Genomic DNA, 25,476 nt, shown 5'->3' with positions numbered 1-25,476 from the left:
TGCCGACAAAAAAAAACGTCAAAAAGAAACATGTCGGAAAAAACTAGAACACTATTTTTATTCTAATAGTTTGTACTGATCGTTCGGAGCACAGCTTGGTTGAGTCTTACCTAATTGAATTGATGGAAACAAGAATAACTCTCATGGGAAATGAAATAACATACTTGTTTTCTTCGCCTCACTTTTTTTGGGAGGTTGACAGTAGAGGAGAAAACTGAAGAGAAGAAAGAAATGAGAAGTGAGCACGAAAAGAACGAAGAAAATTCTTTGTGGAATAGAAGAAAAAAACATCCTTCTTTTCTCGCGAATGAAAAATAGATTTAGATGAATGAAGCTGTCTTGAAAGGGGGAGAAAACGGAGAGGATAAAGAAAGCGGGAGAAACGGAAAAGAAGGGATACACGACAAAACTGCGTACATTTTTGGCTAGATGTCTAATATGGAATAGTTTAACAAGCTGCTCTCCTCTCTAGCTAAACTTTGTTGTCTTGTTATATGTACACATCAAAAAGCCGGGGGAGCAGCAGTCCTTCTTCTTTCTCCATATCTGCTGCCATTTGCACACGTTGCCATGGGCTCTCCTCATCTCTCTGGCCTCTTCATTCTCATTCATTCATTCTTTATGTCTCTTTGCCGCAAAAATTTTCGTACTTTCACACGAGTGCGAAAAGAGATTTTGGATTTTGGTGGCGAGTTTGTAGGTAGTTAGAGGAGAGCGAGAGAAGGTAATTGGCACTCGGTATGGAAAGAGAAGGGGGAAAAATGTTGGAGTGTTTTGAAGGGGCGAACGTTCTGGCAGAGGGAATGAGAAGAAACTCGTGTTGTTTTTATTTTTTATTTTCACTTGAGATTGTACTCTGGAATTGATTTCGAATGACGTGACATAATATTCATCCTATAAGGATTGTTGTTCAAAACAGCTTATTCTTTGGTCAGATAAAATTCAAATTCAAACAGAAGAATCTTCTAAAAAATCTACAAGGATAAAAAAACCGAAGAATAAACTTTGTAGAATGAAAATAAAAGATAGCAGTGACCGCTGTCCTTAATTAAATTAGTTCAGTGGGCACTACTAAACAAATTTCTAAGAAAAACCAAAGTTCCGAGGAGAGGAAACTTTGAGGAAGACTTTTCAACAATTGAAGAAAAAAAGAGAAAGACAACAAAAAAATAACGAGTTTTTTCTTCCATTGCCCAATTTTGAATCATGAGCGTTTTTGGCGGGAATTTTTTTCGGACGACCAAATGCGAATCGGTTTTCACTTCTCTTCTGTTTTCCCTCTCTCTTCATGTTTAGGTTGAGGTTGCGGTTTCAATGATCATCGAGGTTATTTCTAAAAATTGTTGTATTTGTTTGTTCAGCGCATCATATGAATGCTCTCACTAGAATCTGTTGTTTTTTAATTCTGCAAGGTAATTATAGAAATTAAAATTTAAAAAAATTACAGGATGCATAATTTATTTTCTTTACATTTGAAATGACTTTTGGCGGTATTTGTATCACAAATAATTGATCTACCACAAAAACGGGTTGACTAGACTTGTAAACTGAACTGATTTTACATTTCACAATTTTTGCAAAGTACATTTTGGCTGACTTATACAAATCACAGATGGGAAATGAGATTAGCGGTAGGGAGAGGAAGTGATATTTGTGTAGAGACAATATAAACTATAATAATAATACAATCACCAGGAAAAATATACAATTTGACAATTTGTATGACAATTTGAATTCCTAAATATATTTGTCGCACTGGAACCAGCCTTCCAGTACTCGAGTCGATTTTCGATTCTCCGGGAGGTTGTGGATTTTTAGCAATGGAATGCATACCATGTACATTTTGTGATTGTCCATGAGACCGCCATTGTTCCAGACGCTTACTTCGAGTACCCGTGTGGAGAGAAGGTTGGATGGGAATCCTTCGTATGAAAGCTGGAAAAATGTTGTTTTAAGTGACCAAAAGCCAGAAAAGACTTCTGAATAATTCATACGTACCTCTTGATTGAATGTAGGATGCTGGGTGGCACGGACAACTTGCGTCTTTCGTTTTGAGTAGTTTTGTAAATCAGGACGCACGTAGGTTTTTACATATGGATCTGGAGGTTGACCAGTTTGAAGGAGTGACAGGTGTTTTACATGGCCTGCAAAAATTTTTATAGAAAATGTTTCAGAATCAAGTTAGAAACATACCGATGAACACGTTCAATGTCTCCTTTGCACTGTTATATTGAACTTTCAAGTAGATCTGGCAATGAGGCGATGGCATAGGTGAATAGTCGATATAAGTATCGCACTTATTGTCTCGAAGGATTGAGTGGAAGAAAGTGTACACTAAATCGCACTGAAAAAAGAGAAATGTAACGAATGAGTAGAAACGTGCGTTTTGTTTTATTCTACTCTTCCACATGGCCTCATTTTAGGAAAAAAGGGTGAAGAGCAACGGGAATGACCAGAAATTAATGTTCCGGAATAATTTCAGGTTGTCCGTGTTTCCCGTGTTTGTGTTTATCTATAAACACGCAAAAAAGATTTTTACATATTTGTTCTCAAGACTATGCAAATGAGCTTCTTCTATGAGTTATTTGAGGTTTTGATCTCAAATTTTTTGTGACTTACATGACAAATCTCATCCACTTGTCGGAACAAATAGATCAGGAACTGCTGGACATGAATCATCCGTTTCTGAGCAATGGCTCTTACATTCGACCTCATGTTGGAACTTGTGATCAATGACGATGCCATTATTGGGAATCGTTCCCTCAGCTTAGTGTGCAACTCTTCAAACTCAGCAAACGATCGATAGATGTATGAGGAAACTGCCACATTCTTACGATGCACCTCGAGTTTGTACATCTGAAAATGAACATGAAGTATTTTTGATTTTATGTAGCGTTAAAAAGGGGGCGTCCCGCTTTTATTCCGGTTATTTTGGAGAAAAGCCCATCGGAAAGTAGTCAAACTTTCACAGCGCCTGAAGACATAGCTGAGCACGCGATTTCCAATGTTTCAAGAAAATTGGTTCATTTTTAACCGACTTATGACTATCCGGGACGCGGCACGTCCAAAGTAAAAAAACTTACATAAATCTTGTTGGGGATACAATGCTTCTCGAATGTCACGACAGTCACTTTGGAAATTCGGCCATCCGTTTTTTCTCTGAATTATTGTCTTTTAGGTCCCAATGAATTTACAGTAGCACTGTTAAAACTTACGTGTACAACTCCGGAACAAAACTGAGCTTGTTCTGATCTCGTTTCGAAAAACTTGCACTAGACGACATGAATTGTGCAAATGTGTGAGCGACAAAGTTCAACCGGACGAACGAGCTATTCAACGAGTTTTGGATCATGGCGGTGAACTGGACAGTTGCATCTGTTTCAGAGAGATCCAGCATCAAATTTTTCTCTACAAACGCGATAGAGTCCAAGTTGATTCCAGCGATGTCAGAGCATGCCATCTGAAACATTTTTATATTATTTTTGTAAATAAAATCAAAACACTTACAAGTCTCAACAAGTTAGTCAATGTATTCTTATTGCGTCTCAAGTGATTGAATGCTTTGCAACAGTAGTCGATGAACTTCTGGTAGTGTTGGGTTTGTGACTTGCCACCATTGATAACGAAGAACATTTCTGATGTGAAAACAAACGGTACACGATCTCGTCGGAATCCTGCAGCCATTTGCCAGTCACCCATGTACTTTCCAAAATCAATATGGAAAACATGTCCATTTTTAGTGAACAGAATGTTGTCATTATGTCTATCACCAATTCCTAACACATAGGTGACAATACACCATCCTGCGCAGGACCTAATGAAATTCTCCTGAGCCTCCTTATAGGCGAACTCATCGCTATTGTGTTTCACAAGCCATTTCCTCAACACTTCATCGTTCAGCACTCCACGCAGACCGTCTTCTTTCTGAATCTCGAGTAGAGTTGCACAATTCAACACGAGCTCTCCCATTCCTCGCCGGTACCCGACTGGCATGATACGAAAAGTGATCATCCGCAGGTCTAGCCCGTTGGATTTCCAGATTCTGTCCATCTCGTTGACCATTTTCATCACGAACGCGTCTTGTCGCATGTCATCGTCTCGCTGGAATAGAAATACGGCAATTTTTTTTAAACGACAGTTTATATGGAAACATAAATTCAAAAAAAAAGAAAAAAGAATTTACCTTATGAATGATGGAATAATTGGAGTGAATGCCTCGGAAGACAATTTTCAGAGGTTTTGCATTTGAATTGAAAATATTGCACTCCTCGATCCTCACACCAGTACAGTCGAACGCTGGACAAATCGGAAGGCGCACTTTGTTCTGTAGGAGTTGAGAATCCAGTAGACCCATACGAGTTCTCAGACGTTGCAACTTCTCATAATCGCTCTCCGCGGTTTTCGACCTCAAATCATCTTGAATCGCATCCAACTCATTCAGCAAGTCATGTTGCAACTTGATATCCGTCTTCAAGTCAGGACTCTCATGCTCATCAATGATTTTCTGTTGGAGATTCTGGCATCTGATTGCATAGGGTAGATCATCCACTGCACAGTGGTCTACTCGTTGTTGAAGTTGCCAGTAGATTTCAAAAGTAAAGTCCAAACTGACAAAAGAGAGTTCTAAGATGAAATCGGCAAGCGCTGACTTCTCGTAGAGTTCGAATCGGAGTGCTTCAATGAACTGAGGTATGGTATGGTAGAGGAAGTCAGTGGAGCCTCTAGCCAAGGATTGCACGGCGTGAGCACGCACTCGTTCATCGGGATACCTGGGAAACATGATTGTTGGTACATATGGCAATATAACTTTTTTTTTAAATATGACTAAAAACATACTGTGGTAGCAATAACTCCATTGCGATTTCAGGTCTCAACGGTGCCCACTCCTCCAAAATCTGATAAACCCTCATCACAAATCCAAAACTCCAATCTTGCAAAGAAGACAAGACCAGTGGTAGTGCTTCTGGCTGATTTGTCAAGTGTAACCTCTTCTGCCATATCAAATCCTGATCATCCAACTCCAATCGTGATGGATCTTGATTTTCAATCATCTCCATCAGATATTCCTGAGTTTCAATGTCAAGAGTGGAGAAGTCTTGTGGAATACACTGCATATCGATGATAACGTTCGGGAAGTAGATTTCACTCTCCCAAATTTTAAAACTGAGAATGAGGATTGGATCTCGGGCGTCTTTGATGTATGGGTAGGGTCCGAATGGTTTCAGCATCGGGTGTTTCTTCATAAGGGTTAATGGCAGGTAGAGAGGTCCTTGTCGCATGAATCTAAATTTGCATTCAAATAAGGTATGAATTATTATATTTTTAGTAATAATACTCACAAATTTTCATCATAAAGTGGAACAGAGCAGTAACCAAGCATCACGATATCCGGGTTGAAGTCATTGGCGGGTTGAGCGCTATTCTTGACAGTTCCACTGATCGATACAACAATTCTGGTTTCCCTCGGGTAGGTGCAAAGATGGAGGCGTGTAAATTTGGCCTGTAACAAATATGAAATCCAAACATGTCAAATTTGGACTGGCCCAGCTTCAAGAAAAATACACCTATTTTTTAACGAAATTTTTTGATTAAAATAGTCAAAATTTCGGTATTTTCGAAAAAAATTCAAAAATTTAGCTCGCAAACTAATTCTTTCAAACACTGGGTTAAGAAAAATTTTGATTTCAGCCCAGCCCTGCCAGTGACAGGTTTGATAAACTGTATATGCTACCCAAAAAATATTACTGCTAACTTACATAAAGATCCAATGGAATTCTTGGGAAAAACTGATCCGTCTTAATCGTCTTTGGCATTTTGTTACTATGCCCATCAAGCACTTGCGTTCCATAATACAAGTCAACCGACATGTAGAACTCGGAGTAATCCCTCTGCCAGCTCTCCGGAACAGAATGGATGGAATTCAGCATGACTTGCAAGTAATCCATTTTCGATAACACTTCTACTTTCGGTTTTGTGACGATTTGAAGTGGTGGGAGGGTGTATCGACTGACGGTGCATTTGCAGTAGAGTTCGAGAAACGAGTGCACTTCACGAAGGAAGTCATTGCGGTGTTGAGACAGTTGATCTTCCGTCGTTGCTGCCAGATACTTTTGCATCTCGTTGTACAACTTTTCGGGAACGATTCCATGGAGACATTTGCAGAGGAGCATGATGACTTGTTTGACTCTTTGTGATGAGGCGGATACTAAAAATTCAACACTTCAGTTTTTTTTTTGATACAGTACTGTGCAGAAAAATAAGAACTTTGGCCACTTTCAGTTGAAATCGTCCAACTTTGAGAGTGTGTCATGGTAATTCTGATTGTCGCACCTAAAAGGATTTTAATGGATCCTACAGAACAAAAACAGAGCTTTATTTTTGTAGTTGGTAACTTCTTTGTGCGTGCACTCCATAGCAAATTACAAATCTACAAAGTTAATTTTTCCTCAAATCGACCAATTTCAGTGCGAAATAGTGGAATTTTTGAGCTGTCTTCTTAAAATGATCATAACTCTCTGGGTAATAGCGAAATAAAAATGTCGGAACTTTTTTGTTGCGGCAATAGTGCTCGTACAAAAAAACGGCAATTACGATAATGGAGCTCTGCTTCGAATCTGCATGATTCATTAAAACCTACTGGGTGTAACAATCAGAATTGTTATGACACTGTCTCAAAGTTGGACAATTTCTACCGAAAAGCGAAACTTCGTATCTTTTTGCATGTTTCGGTAAATACTTTGATAAATTTGATCATCGACTCACATTTCAAAGTTGAACCATCATTGAACGCCTTCTCGTACTGCGCCATCTCGGACACTAAGTGACCAAAAGTGTTCTCTACATCTTCCTTGTCGACGATTGTTGAGTATCGTACTTGACTTCTAAAAAATAGAAAACAATAAAAAACTATAATTGACTCAAAGAAAAAGAACTCACTTCATAGAATTCCAAGATTCAAGCATATGCTCATAAACTCTGGATTGCGGCTCGAAAATGCCCACTTCTAACTTCACATCGTCTCCGTTTAGTAGGCAGTGTCCAGTGTACAAATTGGATCCTAATAGACTATCCTTTGCAAGAAACTGATTCAAGCCGTAGATCTGCAAGGGCATAAACTACAAAACGAATAATTTGAATATCACAGAAAAAAGTGACTTTCAAATGCCAAATGCTACTGCAAGACATAATCACATGAGTGACGTGCGTTCCACCCCTCACAATTATGGGATTATGTCAGTGTCCGACCCAACTGTTTCTTCGAAAGGCATCAGGCATCTACGAAACACAGTTTCTGTTTTTTCGATGTTTTTGTGGTGCTTATGCTTATACCTGCTACCCCCCGACTGACTGACCTTCAACCCATATTCTTTGTCTTCTGCCAAATTGGAGTCGAAAGAAGAAAGTGCTTGAGCGGTAATAATGTCCATCGTTTGCTCGATTGCGCAAATCATCGCTTTTCCTTTTCGGTCATTTGTTTTCCAGCTGAAAAAGTAGAAAAATTATGTAGAAAGTGTAGCGAATTAAAATATGGGGGGTCATTCCGTACCCAAAGTCCTTGTAGACCACAACTTTCACTGTACTGGCTGTAGTTGTCATGTAATCAACAGTTGGCGCAATGAAGAATTCTGGAGTCATATCCTTCTGGATCAAATTTCGCTTGCATATCGTCTTCACTTGTTCTTCAATCACATTTGAACATTCAATCAGGGAAAACGAGGATGAAGGGAACTGAATGTTCTCTGAAGGTTTTAACTTTACATCTCCAATGCATTTTGGTTCTGAAAAAACAGAGAAAGTTTAAATTTTACTAAAACATTAGTTGAACAAATAAACAAACCTTCGATTGGCTTGGCATGGAAAATTTGAACAGCCGGCATCGAGCTATTCGGGGAGGGTGTCTCAGCAGAATAAGTGGATATGTACAGAGGATCGAATTCCTTTCTGATCTGAAAGAACATAATTTTTTTCTACAAATTTCAAAAGTTGCCTACTTGAACTATACAATCTTAATGTGAATGAACAATTCTTTGGTTGAAGTGATGAGAGGGGGTTCTAGAGTCTAATGCGAACGAAAAGGAAAAGACAAAAAAACCAATCAATTTAAATTTGTTTCTGTTTCGCGTCAATGATAAACTTCCTATCTCAGTCGGAGGGGGTCACTTTATTTCACATCACCAGGAAAAGGAAGTGAAGATAATCGGGATCAGTTTTCTTTGTTTTTCTGTAGACAGTAGCTAACAGAGAGCTTCAATAATAGTTCCTTCAAAATACTTGTATCAAAAGTCTGATTACCTCATCTTGGGAAACAATCGAAGTATTCTCCGTACAACTCAAATCAATCAAGTCACCATTAAGAAGTGCTCCATAAGACGAGTTCAGACTTTGCATCACGTATGGCACATAAAGATGAGTTAGCGGTTGGTACTGAACGCTATGGTCATAGTTGGCACTTTCATCTACAGTTGATTCGATTGTTGAGTCGAAACTGGTCTCGAAGTGCTTGATAGCTGAAAAAATTTCAATTCCTACAGTTTATGTTACATCTTGACGTTTTCAAGGTTTCAGTGACACCAAATTCAGGGTTGGGAAATCCCGTGCCGGCCAGGTCGGCCCAAATTTGAAAAATGTGCCCAATTTTTTGTTATTTTATAAAACTTTCATGAAAAATAGTCGCAATTTTCTCATACGCTTCAGTTTTTATCGATATTCAAAAACATAGTAAAAATTCGACTTTTTTGAAAACATCACAGAAATTGCGCATTTTTAATGAAATGTTTTCATAACATTTTAAATTTCTACAGGAGCCGGGCCGAACCGGACTTTCAAAACAGATGCCGGCCCGGACTTTCCAACATTGACCAAATTGGTGATAATAGGTCAAAAACAGGCAGTTACATGTTTTCTTCTTTTGTTATACTTTAAAAGCAAAAAAAAACTCACGCGACAAAGTTTGATTCTGACTTCCGAAAGCTGGTGCAGAATGTCTCAACGGTGTGGAAGAAACCGGACGTTGAATTGCTACCGGCGGTGATTTGGGGGCTCTTGACTGTCTTGGAGGTAATGGTGGCGGTGGTGGCACAAAGTACCGGTCTTGAAGCACTGAAATATTATGTTTCTATGAAAAATTATTCCGGAAAAAAAGATGAAAACTTACATGTCACCGATGGTCCTGGTGGGAATTTGTATTGGTCCGGTTTCGGGGGACGTGGAGGACCGGGGAGTGGTGGTGGCTGCTGGGATGGAGCAGTTTGCCAAGCGGTGAAATAGTTGTGTGGATATGATTGCGAGTGTGGGAGAGACCCTACATTACCACGTGGATCATTGTAGACTGGACGGAAGTCAGTGGGACTTGTGGCGAGGGACCTGAAAAAAAAATTTTTCGAATAATTATTTCATTTCTGCAGTCAAAACTGGCGTATCTGTGAGCCGAGTTATAACTTCTCCAACTTTTCAAATGGTTAAGTTTTTTTCACATGTAATTCCAAATCGGCCATATATACGCCCCCGCGCTGTTCCATATGCGTTTCCCAACGGTTCATCTATGCTCGCACGTTGAAAAATGAAAACATCTTTGCGTACACTATTAGTTGATTTGGAATTCAATGTGAAAAAGCGTTACCATTCGAAAAGTTTGAAAATTCATAGCTCGGCTCACAGAGACGCCGGTTTTGATGGCATAAACGGACTCCGCGTATTCGAAAATACCTAATCGTTCAAACACCGCGTCTCCAAAGACTTCCTCTGTTAGAAAAAAAAAACTTACCCTGTATATGACGATGTCCCTGGGCTTGGAGAGTGCGAATCGTATAACTGTTTTATCTGGTTAATCTTGTTTCGTCGTGCCGGCTCGTCTGGAGACTCAAATCGAATCAAATCACAGTCGGTCGACCTCAGCTTTTGCTCGTCTTTGAAAGTCTGCCTGAAATCGTGAGACGTCATGAAAAAAGCAGATAACACGAGAAAAAAGTGCCAGGCCCCCGAGGATCAGGTGTCTTATTACACTCACTTTGATATTTCGATGGCGAGCTGCAACTCCTCATCGTCGCTCATCTTCTGCTAACTTGACCCCAGTTTGTGAGCTGAAATAAGAAATAATGAATTTTGAGTGACATTTCAAAGATTTCAACATTGATTATAAAAGATGAGCAATTCGGAAAATGTGAGTAATGAATATTTTTATTTTTTATTGGGAATGAAAAAAATATGAAATTGAATATTCAACGAGTTCCCAAAGCAAAACAAAAATTAGCCATCCGTTTTTTCTCGCAATTCTGGTTTGCATTAATCAATTGTCTAGTGGTGGACAACAAACAAGAAGAGGGCACAGTGAGAGTGTGCACAAGGCTGTAGAGACGGCAGGGTGAGAGACGGCTGACCTGACTATCCAAAAAGAAGACAACGAACGGTCGGATAGAAAAAAAACACAGAGGCCTCCCAGGGCAGGCAGAAGAGGTTGTGCGATCGCTAAGGTAAACATTGTGCAAACACCATAACGTGAATCCACACATTTACCTATTTTGTCTCTTGTTAGCGTTGTTTTTTGCCGCTAAAAAGGCCGCTAGCTTTGTAAACAAAGTTTTTTTGGAAAGAATTGGAAAGAAACAATGGAAAAAAGCTAGCCTCCGCTCTTTGGCATGTTATGTAACCTTGTAAATGGTAAGAGCGCGTGCTGTATGATCAGAAAAGCCATAAAAATGTATGTTTCCGATAACAAAATTTCACATTTAAATAGCGTATTTCTAGAATGAAAAATAATGGGAAAAAAGAAAATGATCAGATTGAAATGTGAACAATAAACATTTCAAAATATTTTTGTTTAGGACTAGAGCGACATTTGCTGACTCATGCATTTGAAACAGTTTCGAAACAGAAAAAGTCAAAAATTGATTGGAAAATCACAATTCGACCAATGTAAGATTTTTGAAAGGATTTTCTCATTCTTACTTTTTAACCTTTTATCAGAAAGACAATTTATGAAAATATGAGTTGTGAAAACTTTCAAACGCTTCTATTTGAATATGTCTGAGCAAACATTAAAGTGTTTGACTTGAATCGAACACATACTGATAAAATATTGTTGCACATCGTATCATGAGTGTTCGTGTGTGAACCAAAAACATAAATTTTCAGTTGATAACATTTATTCTTATTCCAGTTCATATTCTAGCAAACAACTAGCAAATGAAACAAAGATTGCTAAATAAAACGGAAAGAATCCTGAGTGATTGAACACAATTAGATCATTGATAAAAAATCTGATTAAAACCAGGAGGCGCGTTTAGTGGAATCTCTTGTATCCAGCGGAGGCTCCGGATCCGGTGGCGTAGGACGATGGTGGTGGTGGGGCTTGAGCGTATCCTCCTCCTCCGGAAGTTTGAGCGATTGGCTGTGGCTCGGCAACGGTTTGGTAGTTTTGGGCTGGAGCTGGTTGTTGGTAAGATTGTTGGACTGGAGCGGTTTGGTATCCGGACTGAAAAGAAAAGAAATTGGATTAAAAGGATCCTAATTGAAATTAAAGTATTTTTCAAACTAAAAAAGATAACTCACTTGGTGGTAAGCTGGCTGTGGTTGGTATTGTGGTTGTGGCTGGTATTGTGGCTGGTATTGTGGTTGTGGTTGGTACTGTGGTTGGTAGGCTGGCTGTTGTGGTGGGTAGTATGGGGCTCTGGCAGCAGCGCATGGGTCACATCCTCCAGCTGGGGCTCCGAAGAGTCCTCCTGGGCCGAAAAGGAAGGCTTGGGTGGAGGCGACAAGAAGGGCAAGAACGACGACCGACTGCATAGTAAACCTAGTTGACTTGTTGGGTAAGTGATTCAAATGCGATATTGCCGCGCTTAAGTACTATTCGAAACTGGGCGGGTTTTGCGGGTTTGGTGATTTGGTTCAGTGTCCTTGAGGCGAGAAAAACGGAAAAAAGAAAAGGATACCTTGTTTAGCTCACACCGACAGTTTCAAGTGAAGGGGAGGGTCTATCTTCACAATCTATCTTCTCCTGTCAGCGCGAGAAAACAGTTTTTCGAAAATATAAGTTGCGTCAAGAATCTCACTACGGAGATCGGCAATTGCCAGTGATCATTACTTACTCAGGAAACGGAATAAGAAGAAGATGCAATCGGATTTGTCGGGTTGTTTTTGTTGGGAGTTGTGGAGATAGAAGAAAAAATTCCAAAGGCTTTACGGGCATCAAACGTCAAACCGTTTTTTTGTTTACAATAAACAAATTTGTGATATAGTAAATAGTTATTGGTCAGCTACTGACCAATAAGTAATTGTCATCGTAGTCTTGTAGCTTGGCTATTTTTTTTAGTTTTCAGGTAATACAGATTCTTAAGATTCTCAAAAAATCTTCTTAATCAAAAATCGTGGCTGTTATAAAAATTGAAATTATTTTACAGGAACAATATATTTATTATGAAGTCTATTAAGTTTACAATGAAGCGCATAACCAATAAAACTAAAAACCAAATTATCAAATAAAGTGAACAAATTGAGCTGGATGATCGAAAAAAGCAGGAAAGCGGATAAAGAGTGCACTAGGAGGTCATCCTATTTCTGGTGTTTTGATAAATTCATCAATTCCGAGCAGAAATTCTACGTCATCAGCCGTTGCTCTCTCACGTCATCATACATTACTCCTCTTGGTGTAACTTGTAGTATTCCTGGGTTTCTGTTTCTGAGACACCAGGATTTCGTAATGTTTTTCATTAAAGATGTGTAGAAAGATTCTTTTTATTTTCTTTTTATATATTTTTTATTTTTCTATTATTTTTCTAACATTTTTACGATAGGGGGAACACTGCCTCATCTTGCTTTTTTGATGGGCTTCTTGGCAGTTCGAGAAAGTTCTTATTATCATAACTTTCAAAAATTCCTAGTTTTATTTCTTTTCATAACCTTGACACTTCCTTCCTGCCTGCATCTCTTTCCTGCAAGTTTTCAGAAAATGACCTCTGCATCTGAATCAGGAAGGAAAAGGTGTTGAAGACGTTACACAGATATGAAATAATCTTCTTTAGAGAAGCGACACTCACACACTCATACATTGAGTCGTTGGTTGTGGGGTGAGAAGCTCAGTATAGATAAGCGGCATATCCTGGCGAAAAAGGAGGCAAGAAATAGGAAAATGAGAAGGAGCAAAAGACGATTACGGATTTTGAGTCGTGGTTTCCATTACTTTGAGTCTTGTCTTCTTATCCTCATTTTCTTGTCTCGAATTTTTCCATTTTTTAGTTTTTTCACAAACTCCTCCCTTAGACAGCTTTTTTTTCATTTCATATTTTTAGTTTTTAAGAGGTTTCTGTACTTTCACCCAAACTTTTACCCAATTTATAGCATCACCAACTATTTTTGATAACTCTAGCCCTTGAATGCATGTTTCCTATAATCTGAACCGTTTTGGTTACTGTAGCCAATTTTTTAACCGCAAATTCGAAATTATCAAACCGAACATTTTCGAAGATTTGTTCCTTCCTTGTTGACCACTTTTTGTTTAGTTGATACCTTGACCAATGCAATTTGCAATACCCTCTCTACTTTTTTCTTTCAAGGTGCTTCCTGTTCGCCAAATCAGTAAATCAGTAAATCAGACATAACCTCACCCCACCCACTTCATTGAAAGATATCTTATCTCGATAACTTTTTTTTTCCTGAAGACGGAAACGGACAAAAACACGAATTCTCAGCAGAGGTATCGAATGCCAGTATTGCGTCCGCATGGCACATCAGTTAGAGAACGAGTGGCCGCGATCGAGAAGAAGGAATTGGTAGTGGTGGGGAAAGCTATTGAGAATACTGTAATACGAGCAAAGTATGAACCGGATGTTCGCGGGGTCAATCGGTTTCGACACTTTCATACGTAAGTTTCAGGACGTATATGGCAAAAATTGAATCCTAACTAAATACATGGAAAAGAAAACAATCCTTTAAAAGCACTCAACATGTCACACCCTTCTCTAGAGTATAGTGGAAACCTTACTCGTAGACGAAATGAATCCACTTCTCCTTCCAAAAATTCATATCATAAGCTAAACTCTGTCCCTCCAACCCCACCCCCTTTCTTTTCAATTCTTCCTTTCCTTTGTGAGCCCTCTGATCCATTTTGATATTTGAAAAGAATTAGTGCTTATTCAAAAGATCCCTCTATTTTCCGATTTTTTCTTCTCCGATATTTTCGGCGGGGAGGGTAAACAAACTGCTCAAGATTATCCTTGAGTTATCACCACCACCGTATATTCTTATTTTCTTATTTTTCGCCTTGGTCCACCGTCACCGTCACCGTCTTGTAATTTTTTATCTTCTCATTACTAAATCGGATTTTGGATTTTAGTCTCTCACCAAATCCTCTCTACTTTGACTCGATTGTGACTTCTTCGGACTATGATGAGGTATATAGTATTTCAACGGTATAGAATTTGAATTCTAATCTAGTAAGACGACTCTTGATCTCAACAGTCCATCTTTGGCAAATTCATTGCCAAGGCCAACTGTCCTTGGCATTTATTTATCCATCTCCTACTCATTCAAAAAACTTTTGTACTAGGCAAAAAAAGATAGAAAGAAAAAGAAACTTGACACCTACAGTAAACAAAACAGAAAAAAAAGTTTTCGAAAACTATCTCTCATCTCTTATCGTCTGCAGACCGATTCCGGTTGGTGACGTCACTCCAAACGGCTTTGGAAAAGATTCGGCAATGACTGCAGCGACACATCTACCGTCTTTAGTCAATCCGACGTCGCAACAGTGAGTGAACTTCGATCATTTCCGTTTTTGTGGTCTGTATAGATCTTGCAAGAAAAAAAACACATTTTGTAACTGTGACTGTCTGAGATAGGTGTCATAACATTTTACAATTTTGTAGGGTTCTCTACAAAGGCAAGGACGCGGAGAATGGAATGGAAAAAGGTAGGTTTTCAGTGTGACCTGAATTTTTTATCTAGGATGAATGAAACCTTCTCAAAAAGACATGAAGAAACCTTTCGGACTTTTCTTCCGTGACAGGGATTACGTCATGTTGTCTAGAAGACATAGGGCACATCCGGATGACACACATACATATAGGCTGTGTTAATCGTTTTATTTGGTGGTGCGTCATGTTAAAAATTCTATGTTATGTTATGAGCATATGATATGGCATGTGAAAAATATATGATGAATAATGTGGAGACAAAAAAGCAGGGGTGTTATGGAAAAACTTTGAGAGATTTTTAAAAATTATTGATGACGGAATGACTTTCGTCTTCTTAGAACGGAAAAGAATTATTCATTTTTTAAATGATGGGATTTACAAAAGTCAAAATAATCTGTGTCTAGAGATTAGTAGATATACAAATTTAGAGATTATTCAAATACCTAGAGATGAATTAGATCGGATTGAAAATTTGTTTTTTCGCAGAAATGTTTTCAGGGGGGATTTATTCACAGATCTATATTTTGGTCTGCACTTTTACTATAAGAGAGCATCCAGATTAGAATGTTTTAGGCATAGCAGTTAAAAGTATAATTCCTGTATTTCCAGGTGCCCGGAGAAAGAAAAAAGATGTGTCCCTCCCTCAACTTAACAATGTACAAAAACAGACGACAAGATCTAGAAGAGCAGATGCGTCAATGAAAAATTCAGCAATCATGGAAGAGTTGTCAAGATCAAAAACGTCATCTGAATCTGACAGTTCTCTGAAATTAAGCTATTCGGGAGTTCGGTTGAAAGATGCACTTGCTGTGCATCACAAAAGTATTGGTGAGCTAGAAAAAACTTCATTTTTTGTATTTTTTAGAATCTTAACATGATTCATTTGATGATTCAGAATTGTTATAGACTGCTTTGTTCATATTTTAGAACGGCTAAAATCACAGAGCTCATGTCAGGTGTCTGAGTTGACCAAATGACGTACAGCAGTTTAATATTAACAATAGGATGATTCAGGACCTGATTGTAGTTTTTATACTATGTCACTGTGATTTGAGCTACCTCATTTTTCTACTTTTCTATGTGCCACATGATCTTCAATCCAGAATTCTATTCCAGGACCAAAACGGACTTTCGCCTCACTTGACTCCCGTCAAAACGGAGTGATAATAAATCGACCGCTGAAAAATTCATTAGAAGTCGCCTTCCCACCAAGGTTGGTATCGCGAGACGATTAATATCGGCTCAGAATACATTTACAACATGTTTCATATTTAAGGTCAAAGTCTGCACAAGACCTGGACGGCAGGGCGGACTCTAAAGCTGAAATATCTCCACTTCCGACGAGCGACAGTTTTGTTTTGACATCTTCACGCAGTTCGAAGGATATGGCGACTCAGACGGTCAGTTGGAATTGTGGTATGCGTATAGTTTGGGTGTTTACAGAGTAAGAAACATGTTTCCACTGCAAGCGTGGAGTTTTTGAATGTAAATTGTGTTCGGTCAACTCAAACTGAGTCGACACCGATTGTGATCAACTCGCGGAGGAAGAGTGATATACCACCAAGTTTGCAAGATGTAAGTTACCTAATAACTATTTTTTTAAAGAGTTTACCAATTTTATGCTTATTCTAGTTTATAACCTTAGTTTAATACATTCCTCAAATGCTTTCCTTCTCTATTCCCATTATTCCAGATCGAAGAGCGCGAAGCTTTACTGGAAGTCATTGAGGACGCTCTCGGGGAGACGTTCGACCGCTATTCACGTGTTCGAACCAACCAAATAATTGCGAACAGCGCTCGAAAACAAGCGCAAATCTGGCGAGACGTCAAGGATTTTCTCGGATGCAATTTGTTCCCATCTGCAATTCAGATGGCAAACAAGAGCACGTCACGAAGCAAAACTGCAGCAGAGATTGTGGCAAGCATTAAGATGTACCCTTAATGCGTTTTCGGTTTTGTAAATAATTTGAACATTACTTTACTTCATATTCTGTATATTCCTTGTAAATGTAATAATATTCCATAATTCAGTTGTAATGTAGAAGTTTGATGTCATCTTCCCATTGTTGGTTCACTTCCTTTCATCGTAGTGTGCTCTGCTTTAACAATTGCTCAATATGATTTTCCTTTGAAAAAAAAAGATTTTATTGTCTGAACAACAGAAAAATGATTACTGAATAAAGAGAAAAATGAAAACTTTACCAGTCTTAAAAAATAAAAGGTGAATTGTTGTGAGAGAAAAAAGAACATTTGAAAATTGGAAGTCACAATTTGATACAGTAGGTCTCTTCACCCGCAGAAGCGACGGTTAAGAATACGAAAACCACATTAATCAAGCATAATTGAGTACACTGAATTGGAAAATAAAGAAAATAACACATGGGAAAAGTTAGGGGGTAATTTAAGACACACGGCGAAGTCAAGAATGAACTTGTGGAAACTTTCTGTGCAAAAAGGAATGATTCGGGGAGGGAAAACGTTATAAAAAAGACATTTACATTACTGTTTCCTAAATCAAGATATAATGAGGTAAATTTATAAAATAGATGAGTACAAATGAGGATACAAGAGAGACACAGAGAGAAATTTTCGACAAAAAGAGTTCAGAGAAAGGGCAGTTTTTTTTTGTTATATTCAAAATCCTATGATCTAGTATATATGTTTTGTAATATGAAAAGAAGTAAGAGGTGATTGAAAAAGTAAAAAAAAAAGAAGAAGTGGAGAGAAAACCCAAACTCGTACAAAAGAAAGAAAAGCTGCATAAGGAAAAAGAGAGAAAAAAATGTTTTTACAATATAAAAACTGAGAAAAAGATCAATGAGACGGAAACAAGTTTTTGATTTAAGAAAAAGGATGAGTGGTGTCTTGAAGTGAAGAGGGATTGAAAAAGAGCAAGGCGAGATGCAAAATACTAGAAACAGGTTGAAAATGTGATTTTTGAGAGAGAAACAAGGAGAATTGAATGACAGAAGAATAAGAAGAAAGGAGATGAAACATGGGTAGTATCACAAAATTTTTTTACGAGATTGAGTTTTTTGGAAATGGAAGAAAAGAGAGAGAAGGAAAAGTGAGAAGTTCATAAATTTAGTGACGACGGGGTTGATTAGATCCTGACGGATGGAAACTGCTCCGTGCCTCCATACTTTCATTGTAGAACCTGTAATCTGATTGGATTTAGGAAATGCTTCTTTTTTCGTGTGGGGAAATAGTGCACTGCACAGTGGATTTTCAAAACATCTACGTTCAAAAAACTTTTTTATATGTACAACAAAACACAATAATTTCATTTATTTTTTTCTAGAACTCCGGAATAACTTCTTTTCAACAATAAAACTTGATGTTTCATTATTATGAGTTCAAAGATAAACGCTATTTTTGTTTTTAAAAATCTGACTTAAAATTAAGGTTTAAACATTTAGAGTCTAAAAAGACAACTTAAAAATAATTAGAATTGCTTTGTTATCCCTTGACTAAACCTTTTAACCAAACTTTTCAAATTTGTCACGGCCCGGCTTCAAAAAAAGGTACCAACATATTTTCAAATTTTTTGCACTTTTAGAAGATTTTACATTGAAAAACTCAAATTTTTCGATGCATAACTAGCTTTTGATTGAGTTCTGAAGTATAGACAGAAATTCGACGTTTTTGGAAATGTATTTCAAAAATTTTAAAAATTAACTTCAATTTTTTTTTGAATTTCAAACTTCGGGCCGGGCCGAGACAAGTTTGCTTCTAACAAAACATTCGTTGGTTGAACTTAAGATGGTTGTTAAAAATAGACAAGTGTGAGTGATTTCTTTCCCGAGGACACGTGCTAGGAGTATGTGATTTGGTGCTTGCGTGCGGTGGGTGCTCTGCTATTCTTACCTCTGGTGGCTCAGATGGTCAGAAACCTATTGGATAAGAGATTTTAGACAAACAATGCGATCAGTCAGTTTCAGTTGCGACGAAACCTGTAAAAACACAAAGCGTGTCAGTAGAATTGGTAATATAAATTAAAATGAGTACATTGATCTATGAACATGATTTTAATGGTTATTCAAAAAGCCGAACTTCTAGACATAACTACTAAGCCTTTCCATGACAACACAACAGTTACATGACATCGAACCAGAAATTATATATGCTAAAGGAATGAGAAAATAACAAAGCTGACAAAGCTATACTACATATTGGTAAGGAATGACAGAAAATAAAGCAGAGTGGTAAGAAAATAAAAATAAGAAATAGAAATAAAAGAAATGCAGACAAAAGACACACACGTCACAACAAAAGTGTGTGATAGAACTTTTTTTGGCTTACAGTTAAAATTGCATGTCAAATCTGGAATAGTTGATGGTTTAAATGTTTAGATGTTTAGATGAAGAGAAACGTTTTTTTAATTGAAGCAAAACTTTTTTTTTTGTCTTTTTTGTTGTTTCCTATTGTAACTCACTTGTAAGTATTCCAGTCGAAAACATAGTCATAACAAAATCCTTGTCGGTGGAATAAGGAACGGAACAAGCTTCTCAAGAATCCATAATCCGGTTGCTCCTCGAATCCAAGCCCTCTACAGTAGTTGAGGTATTGGGCGAACGCTTCAGGGTAGTTGGCACACAGCTCTTCCACTCTTGTCGAACATTTCTTCTCCGATATCAGCTCATACTTTTGACGTTTCGTCACGGCTTTCAGTCCTTGCCACGGTAGGGTTCCACGATTGAAGTACATAAACACGTATCCAAGAGACTCGATATCGTCTCTTCGTGATTGTTCTGAAAACGTAAGCAATGCACTTTTTTCTTTCTTGGAAGCTGTCAGGTTAGTATTACGGTCACTTCTTCGTTGTTTGAATTAAAACGCACGTATTTCTTTCGCTTCAAAACTAATCAGGATAGATAAGGAGGGTTACGGTAGATGGTTCTTCATAGATTTCTCTTCTTTCTTTTTGTAAACGTACCTATTCCACGATGCGTATTGATACTAGCATATCTGGCAGTTCCAGTCAAGTTCTTGTTTTCCCGATACCCAATATGTTGAGATTTGCTATCACGATAACGTTTGGCTAACCCGAAATCAATTATCTGAAAAAAAGGAAATGAGTGGGGATCTATTCTATAGAGAACAATTAACGTACATAGACCAGATTTCCTCGTTTCCCGAGACCCATCAAAAAGTTGTCCGGTTTGATATCACGATGAATGTAGTCTCGCAAATGAATGAATTCAACACGGGACAACATTTGGTCGGCGAGCAAGAGAACCGTCTTCAACGAGAACTTTCTTTGGCAAAAGTTGAAGAGATCCTCAAGCGATGGACCAAGCAATTCCATCACCATCACATTGTAGTCGCCTTCTAAACCACACCAGCGTATTTCAGGGATTCCGATGCCGCCGAGCATGATTCGGTAGAGACGCGACTCGATGTGGAGTTGCGGATGCTTGGACTTCACACATTCCAACTTCACCGCCACTTCTTCGTTGGTTTGGATATTTTGACCCAAATAAATATCACCGAACGAACCACTTCCGATCTTGCGTCCTAGACGGAAACGATTGCCAACACGTAGTTCCATCTCCGCTGAAAACAAAAAAAAGATTATGAATAAATAATTGACAATGGGTTACTGTAGTTATTACTTTGTTTTTCACAGGGAGGTTTCACCGTATCTAATCTATAATGATTTTATTTCAAACATTCAAAAAAATGGTAGTTAAGCTCCCCTCAGTCGTTTTTGTCCTTGGCATTGATGCATAACGCAAAACGAAAACGCATTCATCGTTTTACTGCCTCTGCCTGACTAGCACGATTAGAATCAAGTTTTTCTCTATTTCAAACGCCACAGTTTTCCCTTTCAATGACCTTTTCCCCTTCAGCTTATTCACCTTTTTTGTGCACTAATGGCTGCGGAGCGGGTGGTGGTATCTGTTGTGTAGCCAAAAAGTGCGACAATAGAGTCGGATCTAGTGTAAGAGCCAAAGAAACAAATTGCGCATGAGACGAGGCGAGTTGAGCCTGTGCCAATGCAGCAATCGTGTTCGGATCAATTGGTGGCCAATTGAATCTGGACGGTTGGCCGAATAGAGCCGGATCGAGTTGTGGTAGTGGTTGTTGTGGTAACTGCGGTAACTGCGGTAATTGAGGTAATTGTGGAATTTGTGGTAATAGTGCTTGTTGTAATAATGGATTATGTAGATGTTGTTGTAATGCAGGAGGAAGGAGTGGGAAGTGTTGAAGCGGCCGTGGTGGATGGTGTTCACCATGTACTCCTTGTGCCATCAACAACGGATGTCTGCTCAGATCTTCCAGACCACTTCCAGATGGTAATAGTAGTCCCTCAGACAACCGTATCACTCCCATTTCACCGGGATTCTGGTTTATTGGTGCTGGCTCGGTGGTGTCCATTGGTTGTGTGGTGTTGTTGTGCCAGATTGCAGTGACATCGTTATTCATTGTCGCCATACACTTCTGTACACAATCGGGACAGACACCCTCCAGCTAAAAATTGGGGATTCGGAAAATGAGAAAGTCCAGTTAAGAGTTAAATGACGGTAAGAGTAAGAGAGAAAGAGAAAGAGTATAAAAATGAATAATAAGAAACTCATGTGAAAGGAATCGTGCAAAAATAGACAGTGATAACGTAGAGTCAAAGATCATGAGGTTGAGTTTTTAGAACAACACCGACACGTGTTGTCTGGAAAACTAGAAAACTAGTATACTGTCAGTAATATTATCAGAAGAACATGGTACTAAAAATGGTACTAAAAAAATTGGGGGCGTTTTTAAAAGAAGAAGGTGACTAATTGCTTTCTTCGCATTGGAATGCTACAGTAACGTATGTTCTTTTATTTTTCTCTTTTTTTCTACATAAGGAAAGGAAAGAGAGAAAAGAAAAAAGATAAAACATGGAAGAGTTTTTTTTGGAAGGCGCCTCTTTTTTTCTTTTTTTCTTCCTCTATCTCACATTTTTTTAATGCGTTGGAAAACTAGATTTTCGTGCCAAGTGCGCAAATGGCCTCACACGCACACAGACACCATACACTCACAAAAGTGCTTTGTTCTTACATCTGACGTGTGCAATCTAACCTTGCCGCCGAAAAAAAAGTGAGGGGAGGGAGGCGGAGAAATGGGGGAACGATCGAATGCGAAATGAGAGGAAAACGTGTTTTCAGGCGTTCATCTTCTTCTTTCTTTCTTCGCCTAGGCTGCCTGTCACCTCGCTTCTTCTCTCATGCGTCCCCCTGGCAAATCAGTTGGAAAATGAATGTGAGCGATGGAGCGACCTTTGCGATCAAAAATAGTAAGAGGAGAATGAGAGGCGAAACAAACATCACGTTACTGACTGGGCAAATAAAAAGCGAAAATTGATCTGTATAGGTAAATGGAAGAAAAGATGGATGGGTTCGGGGTCCTAGGTGGATAACGAATAACGACGTCTTCTCAAACTAACTGCGGAAAAAAAAGAAAAAAAGTCCGATCATCTGACAAAAGGGGGAAGTTCTTGATGTTAAGTCATCGGAGGTATAATCTTCAGGGATGAAAAACTAAACACACACTGAATCTTAGAAAATCCGTTTTCTGCGATATTTTTTCATAATGTTATGTTTTCCTTTATTCTGGAACTGCGAAAATCAAAACTTTCTGCCTAGAATTAAAATCAGGAAAAAAATACCGTACAGCAATAAATGTACCTAACGCGCAGAAATAAAACTTGGTATAGTCAAGTTGAAAAAATGAAATTTGTGCAAACGATGAAAACAAAAGTGCAATTGTACAAGAAACTGTTTGGAAAGTTTGGAAAGTGAAAAGATTGGTGAAGGAAAAGCGATGAAAGTGGAAAAGAGGGCGAAATAGAAAGGAAAGGCTAGTGGTGGTGCTGCAGGCGGCGGCAGTGCGTCGCTTCGCGTAGTCTTCTTCATTCTGCTGGTTGTATACAGCGCGTAAAGAGAGGGAATAAGGGACCAAGGAGAGACTTAGTGAAACAAATTGATAGAAATGAGAAGAGAGTGAGAGAGGCGTAGGTTTTAGGCACAACAAGTGAAGCTTGCGGGAGGTGTAGGAGAGGCCTAGGGAAGGGATCCGCGGGAAGATGGCTAGTGGTGTCTGCGAGTGTAGATCGAAAGCGCGCGCGCCTGCCGATCGCGTAGCAGCGCCCCGTGCGGCTGCGGCGCGGAGACAGAAACAGCCCTTTCGTTTTCTGTATTCTCTCTGAATTGTCTATTCCTCGGCTTTCTCTCCCGCCCCTTTTTCTTTCACTTTCCATTTCATTCTAACAGCGCAGCAGGCAGAAGCACATACATACATACAACGTGAGAGAAAGACCTCCACGACCAGACTGGTGATGGTGGGAGAAGGCCAGACAGGGGGGAGGGGGAGAGGAGATAGATGGAGGGGATAGGACTAAGGACATTTGGGACGAGCGCTCGCCTCCGCGCAGCGCCCGCCTTGTGGAAACGAAAACCGGTCTCCCGCGCTCTGGGTGCTTTTGCTTCTGCTGCTGCTTCAGCTACAGTGTGTGTGTGTGTGTCAGAAATATGGATGAGAAGGGGACAGAGGGACAGGGCCACCCTGCGCGGAAAACGAAAATTCCATTTGAAAATGAGTGTGTGTGTGTGTCTGTGGAAGCGTAGAACGAATGGGAATATCGCAAAAGAACAGCGCAAAAAAAAGATCGTCGAGGACACCGGCGCCCTCCCACATTCATCTCCCATCACACCGACACGGAGAGCTGTAGGGGCTAGACCCCGACGGCGCCAATGCCGTCCTTGCCGCTGGCACTGACATAAGCACTTGGAGAGAGCAAAAGTGCATCCCAATTCATTTTTTTTATTTCAAAAACGCCGCCCCATATCATAGTCAAATAGGCGCAAGCGACGTGAAAGACGATAGTGGAATCGAAAAGAGAAAACAGAGAAACAGTTAAGGGTGCGGACAATTCGAAAAGGTTGTTCAAATACACGCACGCATTGGGGGGAGACAACATGAACTAGACACAACCAGATAGGCGGATTGGAGATGGTGCTGGAATACATACATGTGTGTGCTGCGTCTGCGTCCGTCGCCCGCCTTCTTTCCGTAGTACTACCGCATTTAAAAGTGCAAATTCAGGGCGGAAAGGGTGTTATACTTTTCATCTGGCTGTGTTGTTTCCGGTACTTTCACAAAGTACGAGAGTCTATACACTAGTCCAAGTGATCTCAATATGTTGTACTGATGTATGTACTGATGTGAATAGATAGATACTAATATAGGGGGTGCACCTAGTTGATTGGGAAACTTGTTGTTCAAATTCGTTAGGTATACTAACGAAAACTTGCTAAACGTGCACGATCATTGCTGCTATTAGAAGTCAAGAGGGTGCAGAATAAAAATCAAGTCGATAACATGAGGAAGTCACCTTGAAGCAACGAATCGACACGACAACAGTCTACAAAAAATTATCTCATTTGTCACGGCCCACCGTAAGAAAAGTCAACGAACGACACTAAGGGAGACATTAAAAAAAACTAGAAAAAAGAGAAAATGACTGAAGATACTGTATGTGGCGCCAAAAAGGTGCCCTTATTACGCTAAAACTTTGAAAGGAATGGAAAGAAAGAAATACAAAAGAGAAGGTTGAAGACGATAAAAGAAAAGATGATGCGGAAGACAACAAAGAAGACGAAGAAGAAAACGCTGAAGACATTTGCACTATTCTCTGCTTCTTTCACTCTCACCCTTGAAGCTTTCTCTCTTTTCACTATTTCTCATTCCCTCTGCTACCCCCTTTTTCATTCCCTTTACGGAGGGCCTAAACGGGTTATAGACAAGGGCGCGCACCCGCCATCTGGTACACATTTCGCTCTTTTCGATTTTCGATTGTTCCTTCTTAATCGCTCTCTCTCTCCCTTTTTCTCTCTGTCACTTTTCAAACTTTCAACTATTGCTATATTCCTTTTTTTGTAAAAAAATTATAAATCACACGCCAAAACGAGAATTCCGAAGTTAACGAATCGAACCGTTCTCGTTTCTGATACGGAATGGCACGACGACGGTACAACATCGACTGCTGATGATAAATCATGGTGGGGGGAAAGGGAGGGAAGTTATCATCAACAGTTTATTCGTAGATAAGGCAAATGGAGATAATGAGAAAAAAGAAACTACGAAAAATCATGTGGTCTACCCGAAAACGGACAAAGGAGACAAAGAAACATTGTTCAGAAAAATTTCCTGTGGAATTTCGACTTGAAAGTAAGATTCTAGATATTTAGAATTCTGGATTCTGAATTCCAAACTAACAAGACAGAATCAAAATCCAAAATCTAAAATTCAAAATACAAATTTCGAATTCAAATCCGATGACACATAGCGCCGGCGGCTTCACCCAATAGATAGGAATCTAGATTACGTGCACTTTTTCGGAATGATGGAAAAATGGCGGAGAAAAGAAAAAGGGCATGTGAAAGGGAAAGTGAACTGAGAAACTGAGATTCGGAGGAAAAAGGAGAAGCGATCGGATAAAGATGAAATGAAAACGAAGGACAGAAAGGGAGGGGGGGGGATCGTTGTGGATAGATTACCATTGGATAGAATGGAATCGATGAAAGTGATC

At 39.1% G+C, this 25,476-nt stretch overlaps 4 protein-coding genes across 4 annotated transcripts; 1 reads left to right on the top strand and 3 right to left on the bottom strand.

The window, feature by feature from the left end:
- Window positions 1-1,737: 1,737 nt before the first annotated feature.
- GCK72_025568 (uncharacterized protein) lies at window positions 1,738-10,050 on the bottom strand (the record flags this gene model as incomplete). Its single annotated transcript, XM_053736393.1, has 21 exons — window positions 1,738-1,935; window positions 1,999-2,144; window positions 2,194-2,344; window positions 2,620-2,856; window positions 3,084-3,159; window positions 3,216-3,460; window positions 3,508-4,101; window positions 4,184-4,769; window positions 4,837-5,283; window positions 5,340-5,500; window positions 5,757-6,205; window positions 6,763-6,881; window positions 6,937-7,100; window positions 7,353-7,482; window positions 7,547-7,778; window positions 7,838-7,946; window positions 8,293-8,507; window positions 8,941-9,099; window positions 9,155-9,363; window positions 9,764-9,919; window positions 10,007-10,050. 21 exons carry the CDS (start codon window positions 10,048-10,050, stop codon window positions 1,738-1,740), a joined length of 4,827 nt encoding a protein of 1,608 aa, XP_053579959.1.
- Window positions 10,051-11,278: 1,228 nt separating this feature from the next.
- On the bottom strand, window positions 11,279-11,781 carry GCK72_025567 (uncharacterized protein; the record flags this gene model as incomplete). The annotated part of the gene is made up of 2 exons (XM_003106117.2): window positions 11,279-11,470; window positions 11,548-11,781. 2 exons carry the CDS (start codon window positions 11,779-11,781, stop codon window positions 11,279-11,281), a joined length of 426 nt encoding a protein of 141 aa, XP_003106165.1.
- A 1,913-nt stretch (window positions 11,782-13,694) lies between these two features.
- GCK72_025566 (uncharacterized protein) lies at window positions 13,695-16,848 on the top strand (the record flags this gene model as incomplete). The annotated part of the gene is made up of 8 exons (XM_003106141.2): window positions 13,695-13,855; window positions 14,639-14,740; window positions 14,859-14,902; window positions 15,516-15,734; window positions 16,023-16,119; window positions 16,183-16,306; window positions 16,350-16,481; window positions 16,600-16,848. 8 exons carry the CDS (start codon window positions 13,695-13,697, stop codon window positions 16,846-16,848), a joined length of 1,128 nt encoding a protein of 375 aa, XP_003106189.2.
- A 1,142-nt stretch (window positions 16,849-17,990) lies between these two features.
- GCK72_025565 (uncharacterized protein) lies at window positions 17,991-21,344 on the bottom strand (the record flags this gene model as incomplete). Its single annotated transcript, XM_003106234.2, has 5 exons — window positions 17,991-18,063; window positions 19,342-19,657; window positions 19,843-19,966; window positions 20,020-20,462; window positions 20,768-21,344. 5 exons carry the CDS (start codon window positions 21,342-21,344, stop codon window positions 17,991-17,993), a joined length of 1,533 nt encoding a protein of 510 aa, XP_003106282.2.
- Between the last annotated feature and the right edge of the window lie 4,132 nt (window positions 21,345-25,476).

The sequence above is a fragment of the Caenorhabditis remanei genome, chromosome X (genome assembly GCF_010183535.1).
Source record: "Caenorhabditis remanei strain PX506 chromosome X, whole genome shotgun sequence".
Lineage (NCBI taxonomy): Eukaryota > Metazoa > Nematoda > Chromadorea > Rhabditida > Rhabditidae > Caenorhabditis > Caenorhabditis remanei.
This window is presented reverse-complemented; position numbering and strand designations above follow the sequence as displayed.